The sequence below is a fragment of the Glandiceps talaboti genome, chromosome 5, assembly GCF_964340395.1.
Source record: "Glandiceps talaboti chromosome 5, keGlaTala1.1, whole genome shotgun sequence".
In the NCBI taxonomy this organism is placed as follows: Eukaryota; Metazoa; Hemichordata; class Enteropneusta; family Spengelidae; genus Glandiceps; species Glandiceps talaboti.
The window spans coordinates 25,589,449-25,599,448 of NC_135553.1; the positions used below are offsets into that span (position 1 = coordinate 25,589,449).

General features: G+C 35.7%; 1 protein-coding gene across 1 annotated transcript in view; it reads left to right on the top strand.

Annotated features, from left to right (window-relative positions):
- The window catches only part of LOC144434767 (polycystin-1-like), an 85,713-nt gene that overhangs the window by 32,533 nt on the left and 43,180 nt on the right, over window positions 1–10,000 (top strand). Inside the window, exon 4 of the mRNA XM_078123250.1 lies at window positions 5,838–5,909. Within this exon, the coding sequence (XP_077979376.1) occupies window positions 5,838–5,909 (72 nt within the window). The remainder of the gene's footprint in view (window positions 1–5,837; window positions 5,910–10,000) is intronic.

Here is a 10,000-nt window from a genome sequence, read left to right on the forward strand (position 1 = left end):
TAACATATAAGTTATACTGAATATGCCATTTTAAATATATTCTTGGTAGGATCATGTTGATTGGTGAATTTGAATTTGTAACAGAGTAATAGTACAATCATATTGATTGGATAATCATTGTACATGTAGTTAGGTACTTCAACTTATTGGTAGCCCTCATGTAGTTATTGGTAGACTGAGTTGGATGATTTTTGGATCAACATTGTATGAATAAAATTATAACTGATACCAGGTGAGTGGCACCAATAATAATGATAATAATAATGATAAACAAAATACTTTATTGCATTCATCAGTTGTCCAGCTGTCTCTCACCTATGTTTCCCCCAAGTTTGATAGCCAATTCCCAAGTTTGATAGCCAATTCCCCAAGTTTGATAGCCAATTCCCAAGTTCTCTCACATATGCTTTCCCAAGTTTTTTCATCCATATTTTCCCAAGTTTACTTACCCCCGCATTCCCAAGTTTCTTTACTCCTGCTTTCCCAAGTTTTCTGACCCCAGCATTCCCAAGTTTCCTCACCCTGCTTTCCCAAGTTTTCTCGCCAATCTCATTTTCCAAAGTTTTCTCACCTATCTATTTTCCCAGTACGCAGAGGGGGCAAGATCAATAGTTCAATGTACAATGTAAGATAAAAAATTAAATTCTTTTAGTTAGGCCTTAGACCCCCCCCCCCCCCCCAACTAAAATTGGCCAAAATTGGCCAAAATTGAAAATGTTTCAAACGGCACAATCAGTATGTAGTAGTATGTAGTGCTATGAATACAAAGCCAGTATGTAGTAATATATAGTACTATGACTAAAAGCCAGTATGTAGTAGTATGTAGTGCTATGAATACAAAGCCAGTATGTAGTTACGGTAGTATTTAGTGCTATGAATACAAAGCCAGTATGTAGTAGTATGTAGTACTATGAATACAAAGCCAGTATGTAGTAGTATATAGTGCTATGAATACAAAGCCAGTATGTAGTAGTATATAGTGCTATGGATACAAAGCCAGTATGTAGTAGTATATAGTGCTATGAATACAAAACCAGTATGTAGTAGTATGTAGTACTATGAATACAAAGCCAGTATGTAGTAGTATGTAGTACTATGAATACAAAGCCAGTATGTAGTAGTATGTAGTACTATGAATACAAAGCCAGTATGTAGTAGTATGTAGTGCTATGAATACAAAGCCAGTATGTAGTAGCATGTAGTGCTATGAATACAAAGCCAGTATGTACATGTAGTAGTATGTAGTGCTATGAATACAAAGCCAGTATGTAGTAGTATGTAGTGCTATGAATACAAAGCCAGTATGTAGTAGTATGTAGTGCTATGAATAAAAAGCCAGTATGTAGTAGTATGTAGTGCTATGAATACAAAGCCAGTATGTACATGTAGTAGTATGTTGTGCTATGAATACAAAGCCAGTATGTAGTAGTATGTAGTGCTATGAATACAAAGCCAGTATGTAGTAGTATGTAGTGCTATGAATACAAAGCCAGTATGTAGTAGTATGTATTACTATGAATACAAAGCCAGTATGTAGTTAAGAAAAAAATCATTCTTTTGTTGACACTTTACTTTATTTCAGTTCCATAGTGAATTTTTTTCTATTTCTCAATTTGATGACATTTTTTGAAAGATTTGCATTTAGACTTAGGGGTACAATCAGATCAATTAACATTAAAATCAATTTTGTAGGATGAGAACTAAAATTGTTTAAACCCCCCCCCCCCCAAAAGATGGTAAAATAATTTTTTTTATCCTACTTTGAACCATTGATCTCACCCCCTAACACTCATCAGTTGTCTCTCACCCATGTTTACCCAAGTTCTCTTGCCCATCTGTTTTTCCAAAATCATTCACCCATTTTTCCCCTCAAAATTCTATATCCCATCTGTTTTCCAGTATTTCCTATTACCATCAAATTAGGCACTGTGTTCTTTCATGAAATCCACGTATCAACAAATCTGATTAAAACGTGATTACTTTTCCAAACACCAAAGGAAAGCGTGGCATCAAGAGCTGTATCAAATGAAGAAGAAGCGTGCTTATTTTGTCATCTTAGCCAAACTGTTTATCTCATTCTTTTCACATCAGTGACATTGTAAATCATTGCTGTCTGACAAGATTAATGGAAATCAGTGAATTTCAACAACTCCTAAAGACATTTGTACATTTTGTAAGGATGGTGGTAGGAAAGTATTGGTTGCTACCATAGAGAACTAGTCTGATACATTGATACAATATCATTGAACAAACAAATACATAGTTACCTACATCCCTAACTAATAAACCTAAAAGATAGATAAATTCAACAGAAACAAATATACAATGTCATGAATGTAGAAAAATAAAACAATCTGACACCATACATGGATGTCTCACATTACACCTACCTACCTACCTACCTACCTACCTACCTACTTACCTACCTACCTGCCTGCCTGCCTGCCTGCCTAACTACCTACCTACCTACCTACCTACCTACCTACCTACCTACCTGCCTGCCTGCCTGCCTACCTGCCTGCCTGCCTACCTACCTACCTACCTGCCTGCCTGCCTACCTGCCTGCCTACCTACCTACCTACCTACCTACCTGCCTGCCTGCCTGCCTGCCTGCCTGCCTACCTACCTACCTACCTACCTACCTACCTACCTACCTACCTACCTGCCTGCCTGCCTACCTACCTACATTAGTACCTACCTAGTGCATGTACCTTCCTGCATACCTACTACCTACCTACCTACCTACCTACCTACCTACCTACCTACCTACCTACCTACCTGCCTGCCTGCCTACCTACCTACATTAGTACCTACCTAGTGCATGTACCTTCCTGCATACCTACTACCTACCTACATGTGTATCTAACCTACCTATAAACCTACCTACCTCAGTAAGCATTTTTTTCAGCCCATAGAAACTTCTAGTAGTAAAGAAATACAATTAGAACAATGAAATGAAACCTGTCATCAAATTAATCAAATCAGTGTTGTCTAACTTGTAGATGACTTTTAATAATGATTAATGAATGTTTACAGTACTTTACACATGCTGATTTCAAATGATCTTTAAATGAATGTTCTTTGTCATCAATTTGGCACTTTGCCCTAAAGAACTATTTTGCATATTTCTGTTGTCAATGTATGGCCCAACCCATGTGTTCTAGTAGGGTGAATCAAATGTACACACATCCTACCCAATAGATATTGATTGTGCAATGCTTTGCTAGTCAAACATGAGTCAGAATAGCAGTAACCCAGAGACTTCCTTTCTGGCCTGAAAATGCTGTTTGCCTGGCTTGACAGTATGTCGAGTCACGTAGTCTAGTCTCTCGGCTAAGATAGTGTTAAGCACTGAGCTTCCTCGTATTATCTACACAGTACCACCACTGCGTGCCTGGGGAATGCGTGTGCTCCTCTCTCCTACCCACACAATCCAACTTTTACAACAGGTGAAATGATTTGGGAACTTTGGTAGCTTTTACCTGCTTACCATATCACACAGGAAAACTTGAAATATTGGTCTTTGTTTGTTTGTTTGACTTTATTTAAACTCGATAAATTGTTGAGTGAAAGGCTCTTCTAACACAATGTTGAGTAATAACAAATTGTGCCTTTGAAAATTATCAACTGATAAGGAAATGTAAAAGGAACCCTACGTACAATGTGTAAAGAAATGTGTTTGTGTAGGTGAGAAATATTTAATATGTGTAGCTCATCATCAAAAGTTTTTATGACTTCAAAGTACGGGAAAAATTAGGCTAACCTGGGTCAACTTAAGAAGAAGGTAGTTCATTTTAATTCTTCAAAGTGGCAGACAAATCTGCTCTATTTTGTCAGATATCGAGGTACTTTCTCAGTCTTAACTATCGGAATAAAGTGATGGTTGGAATCATTTGTTTTGCAACTGACCTGGCTCAATCTTTATGCAGTATAGTTGTTTCAAGATTAAAAAAATGCTCTTATCTGTGTTCAAGGTGTATACTTTCCTCTACTGTCCTTGGTAGATCTTATTCTAATCTAAGCCGTATAAGTATATACCTGACTATCTAATTGTTCATTCTCAGTGCTCAGCGTAGTTACATTTCAGAACTATATCATGTTTTTATACAAAGATTTGATATGAAAGAATTGCTAAGAGTGACACTGATGATAACCTGAGATATAGTATGCTTCCAACAAGACTACTATTTTCAAAATTCTATTTCTGAAGTGTCAAAGGTCAGAGGTCATTGTTATCAGGTAAACCGATATGTCACAGATCCCCTCAAGGTGAAATCACTGTTGTTATGGTTGAAGTGGCAATTTGAAGTGGTACCAAGGATTTTTGGAATCCATTCCTCATTTGTGGCTCTAAAGAGCTTTTGTTTCTGCTCTTCATGGTATAAAGTTCACAAGTTTAATAGTGCATTGATAAATGCGAATTTGAAATCTTGTGAAAGATACCCTTTTGAGAGGACATCGTACTCATGGGTCTACTTACAATATTTCATGAGTGCTCTAGTTTTGGAACAAAAGCTTCTATTTGTATGATATAAATGATTATTGAAACAACATGAAGTAGAAATAATCCTAGAATGCTACTACTAATAGCTACACACATATCTGTCTCAATCAGTGTGCTAATGTGACATGCCACTGAGCCACAGAAATTTCATGTTTAAGCCCCAAAAATTGATGTTCTGTCGTACTTTCTGTGTGGTTATTCATAAGAAAGTTATCTCTAGTTTTTATGATTTTGACGAAGAAATACATTTTTGACTGGTATCATTGGGATTGTTCACACATTATAAAATCACTCTCTATGAAATGACATAATTTATTTTTTATCCTACTTGCTATGCATTGGTACCAACATAGTTTACAGTTAGATTACGTAAAGCTACACTAGCTGCAACTGGATATTTTTTCAAGTAACCAAATTTATATTCACTAATAATTAGTCAATTACCTAAAAAAAGACAGTGTATCATTTAATTAGTGGTCCATATTATCCATAGGTGGTGTAGTGAAAGCTTGGTTTTGAATTTGTCCCTATATTGATTTGTACTTAGTATAGTTTGGAACTCTAAGTATTGTTACCAGACAACCACATTCTATTTTCTGAAAAGTGTTCAAATTCCAATAAGCCGACATTAATTGTAGATGTTAATTAGTGGTCAATAATAATAATAATGTTGGGTTCTTATATAGCGCTTTCCCACGCCGTGCTCAAAGCGCTTTACAATTATTACCCCTGGCTCTGATCAGAACGGCACAACGGCCCTTTAGTCTTCCTCAACTCCCCGGGGAGCATACAATCCAGTGCAGCCATTTCAGCGCATAGGATTAAAGCCTTCACATTGCAACCTACATCCTACCAGGTCCCCATTTATACAGCTGGGTTGACTAAGGCACAGTCGTGGTTCAAATCTTGCCCAAGGACTTTAGCCATTCAGAAACAAACAGAAGGCAGCGACAGGGCTCGAACCTACAACCTGTAGATTCCAAGCCGGTCACGCTAACAATCCTATCCATAATAGTATTGCAATAACAGGTTTAAATTGTGATCACCATTGAGTCCACACCCAAAAATCAATTTGATATACATCTACAAAAAATATAAATACATCCACTCATAGGTGATTCAATACTGTTCAGGGTGTACAATATTACAAATCAGTTATTGTGCAGGTTGAAAGCCCCTTTTCAGTGGTTTCTAATCATAACAGTGTAGTTTTGCAGTGAGCAATATTACATGAAGACACACACAACATTTAGGTATAGTGGGGTGTACATGATTCAGATATCCATGAGTTCATAAAATATTCATTTTCTTGTTTCTTTTTGTCTTTCTATAGGGATGTAAGCAACAATGTAATAACTTCTTTAGATGTAAATATTTTTCAACAATTGACGTCTTTGGAGGAACTGTAAGTATAACGTTATAAAATTACAAGTTGTCTAGGACAAATGTGGATTGCTTAAAATGTATATATTTTTAAAATAAGTTGGTTTTAAAATTTGAAATGTATATTTTATGGGAATGATTTTGTAGATGAACATAATGAGTAAACAAACAAACGAATCCTCTGAGTGTTGTTTGCACATACCTAGGTGGTAGATCTTGGATGACATTTACATTTATCTTACTTACCTAGGTGGTGGTGTTGTACTTTAGCTGGGTGACATTTATAACTTACCTAGGTGGTAGTGTTGTACTTTAGCTGGGTGACATTTATAACTTACCTAGGTGGTAGTGTTGTACTTTAGCTGGGTGACATTTATAACTTACCTAGGTGGTAGTGTTGTACTTTTATAATAGCTGGGTGACATTTATAATGTACCTAGGTGGTAGTGTTGTTCTGTAACTGGGTGACATTTATAACTTACCTAGGTGGTAGTGTTGTACTTTAGCTGGGTGACATTTATAACTTACCTAGGTGGCAGTATTGTATTTTAGGTGACTTTTATAACTTATCTAGGTGGCAGTATTGTATTTTAGGTGAATTTTATAACTTACCTAGGTGGCAGTATTGCATTTTAGGTGACTTTTATAACTTACCTTGGTGGCAGTATTGTATTTTAGGTGACTTTTATAACTTACCTTGGTAGCAGTATTGTATTTTAGGTGACTTTTATAACTTACCTAGGTGGCAGTATTGTATTTTAGGTGACTTTTATAACTTACCTTGGTGGCAGTATTGTATTTTAGGTGACTTTTATAACTTACCTAGGTGGCAGTATTGTATTTTAGGTGACTTTTATAACTTATCTAGGTGGCAGTATTGTATTTTAGGTGATTTTTTAGCACAACTGAACTTGTTCAGTAGTGCTATAGGGATCGCCCGGCGTCTGTCTGTCTGTGTGTGTGTGTGTGTGTGTGTGTGTGTGTGTGTGTGTGTGTGTGTGGATGTGTGTGTGTGTGTAAACAACTTAAAGTCAAAAACCGCTGAACCGATTGCCACGATATTTGGTGGGTCCATTACTTTGGGTGTCTAGTTGGGAAATTGTTCAAATCAAAATGATCGCATCACAGGTGTGTGATTTGGGTCAAAAAATGTGATTTTTGGTCAAAAAACTTAAACTCAGAAACTACTGGGCAGATTGGTGCGAAATTTGGTGGGAACATTGTTAAGGTGGTGTAAAGTAAGATTTGTTCATGACGGGATGATTCCATCAGTGATATGCAAATTAGGGCTAAAAATGTGTCTTTTTGGTTAAAAATCTATAATTCTAAAACTACTGAGCAGATTGGGCTGAAATTTAATGGGAATGTATCTAGGGATGTATGGACGAAGAAATGTTAAGCTTACCATGATTCCATGAGTGATATGCAAATTAGGTGTAAAAATGTTCATTTTTGGTCAAAAACTTATATCTCAAAAAGTACTTGGTCAATTAGTCTGAAACTTGGCGAGATGTTTCTGAAACTGTTATTCTGCAGATTTTCTTAAAAACATTTTGACAAAATTGGCCCTAGCGACCATGACCACGCCCTTAGCAACAACCAAATGGCAGTATATTTTGGTCAAATAACAACATCATCTGGTAAGCAAGTGAGTAAACATTCAAAAAATGTATGCAAATACCCTAGCAACCATGACCACGCCCATAGCAACAGCCAAACGGTGGTGTATTTCACAAAGATAACAACAGGGTTTAATAGATAATTGAATAAACATCCAAAAAATGTATGTAAATTTGCATAGCAACAAGACCACGCCCATAACCACTGCCAAATAATCACGTATATTGCAAAGATAACAGGAATAGAAAGACAGATAGATTAACATTAAAAAAATGTATGCAAATACCCTAGTAACCATGACCACACCCATAGCAACAGCCAAACGGTGGTGTATTTCACAAAGATAACAACAGGGTTTAATAGACAATTGAATAAACATTCAAATAATGTATGTAAATTTTCCTAGCAACAAGACCACGCCCATAGCAACAGCCAAATGATCACGTATATTGCAAAGACAATATCAGGAATTCATACACAAGTTAACAAAAACATACACAAATGTATGCAAATATATCTAACAACATGACCACGCCCATAGCAACAGCCAAATGATAGCATTTATCGTAAAGATAACAACATGGTTGGATAGGCAACTGGATAGTTATTCAGCAAATAAACACCTATTGTTAGCATAGACTAGCATATGGATAAACATTTTTAAAAACTACAGTTGTGCTACAACGCCATTGGCGGTATTTTATAACTTACCTAGGTGGCAGTATTGTATTTTAGGTGATTTTTATAACTTACCTAGGTGGCAGTATTGTATTTTAGGTGACTTTTATAAGTTACCTAGGTGGCAGTATTGTATTTTAGGTGACTTTTATAACTTACCTAGGTGGCAGTATTGTATTTTAGGTGACTTTTATAACTTACCTTGGTGGCAGTATTGTATTTTAGGAGACTTTTATAACTTACCTAGGTGGCAGTATTGTATTTTAGGTGACTTTTATAACTTACCTAGGTGGCAGTATTGTATTTTAGGTGACTTTTATAACTTACCTAGGTGGCAGTATTGTATTTTAGGTGACTTTTATAACTTACCTAGGTGGCAGTATTGTATTTTAGGTGACTTTTATAACTTATCTAGGTGGCAGTATTGTATTTTAGGTGACTTTTATAACTTATCTAGGTGGCAGTATTGTATTTTAGGTGAATTTTATAACTTACCTTGGTGGCAGTATTGTATTTTAGGTGACTTTTATAACTTACCTAGGTGGCAGTATTGTATTTTAGGTGACTTTTATAACTTACCTAGGTGGCAGTATTGTATTTTAGGTGACTTTTATAACTTATCTAGGTGGCAGTATTGTATTTTAGGTGACTTTTATAACTTATCTAGGTGGCAGTATTGTATTTTAGGTGAATTTTATAACTTACCTTGGTGGCAGTATTGTATTTTAGGTGACTTTTATAACTTACCTAGGTGGCAGTATTGTATTTTAGGTGACTTTTATAACTTACCTAGGTGGCAGTATTGTATTTTAGGTGACTTTTATAACTTACCTAGGTGGCAGTATTGTATTTTAGGTGACTTTTATCACTTACCTTGGTGGCAGTATTGTATTTTAGGTGACTTCCCTAGGTGGTAGAATTATATCTAGAAATCCAGTTTCATTGTTCTAGTAAAGTTATGGTAAAGTTCGTTGTTCTAGAGTCACCCCAGCCCAGTTAGAGCTACACAATTGGAAGAGATGGCAACTTTAGTCTCACTGCACTATTTTCAGTTGCTCAAATTCGTCAATCTAAAAGAAAGATCTTAAACACACATGTTCAAATCTACAAACACACTTAAGGTCTACAATTTTATTTATTCATTTATTTTTTCTGAGGTATGAGATTTTGAATGCATTTAGAAATGGTCATCTCCTACAGATAACTGGAATGAAGGGTGACAGACCTCCATAGTGTATGGTACATATCATCAAGTGTTATTGCAAAAACAAAAGTATCCATTTCAAAACAATACATCTAATGATTTTATCAGATAGTTGTAATACTGTGACACAGTTATGCCAGCCACTTTCTCTTTCTATAAGTTAGAAGAAATACAAATCAAATACATTTGGTGTAGAGTTGAAACTTACTAGCTTGTTTTTTTTTAGCTACAATTTTTAAAATGAATTCAAAATTATTTCTAAAGCCATTCTTAGTATTATGAGCAGAGACAGTCAAGTAGAAAAAAAATAATTTGCACGAAAATTTGTTCTTATCATTTGCAATGACTTAAACTACTCCGTTACTTCATCCACTAACAAAATAAAATGCAGATTGTCAAAAGGTGTTAACATCTGTTCAAGCCTTTGCTTTTAATAATAGTCTGTAAAAATGTCCTGATAGAGAATGGGTTGCTTATATCTAGGTCATATACTGCCAAAGTATCATGCAAAGGTTAGTAAGGGTGTCACAAATACTACAGTGAAAATCAACAGCATATCAATCGACAAGGCAAATTGTCGGGTGTTGTCGGTGGCCAAGCAGTTAGCTTGT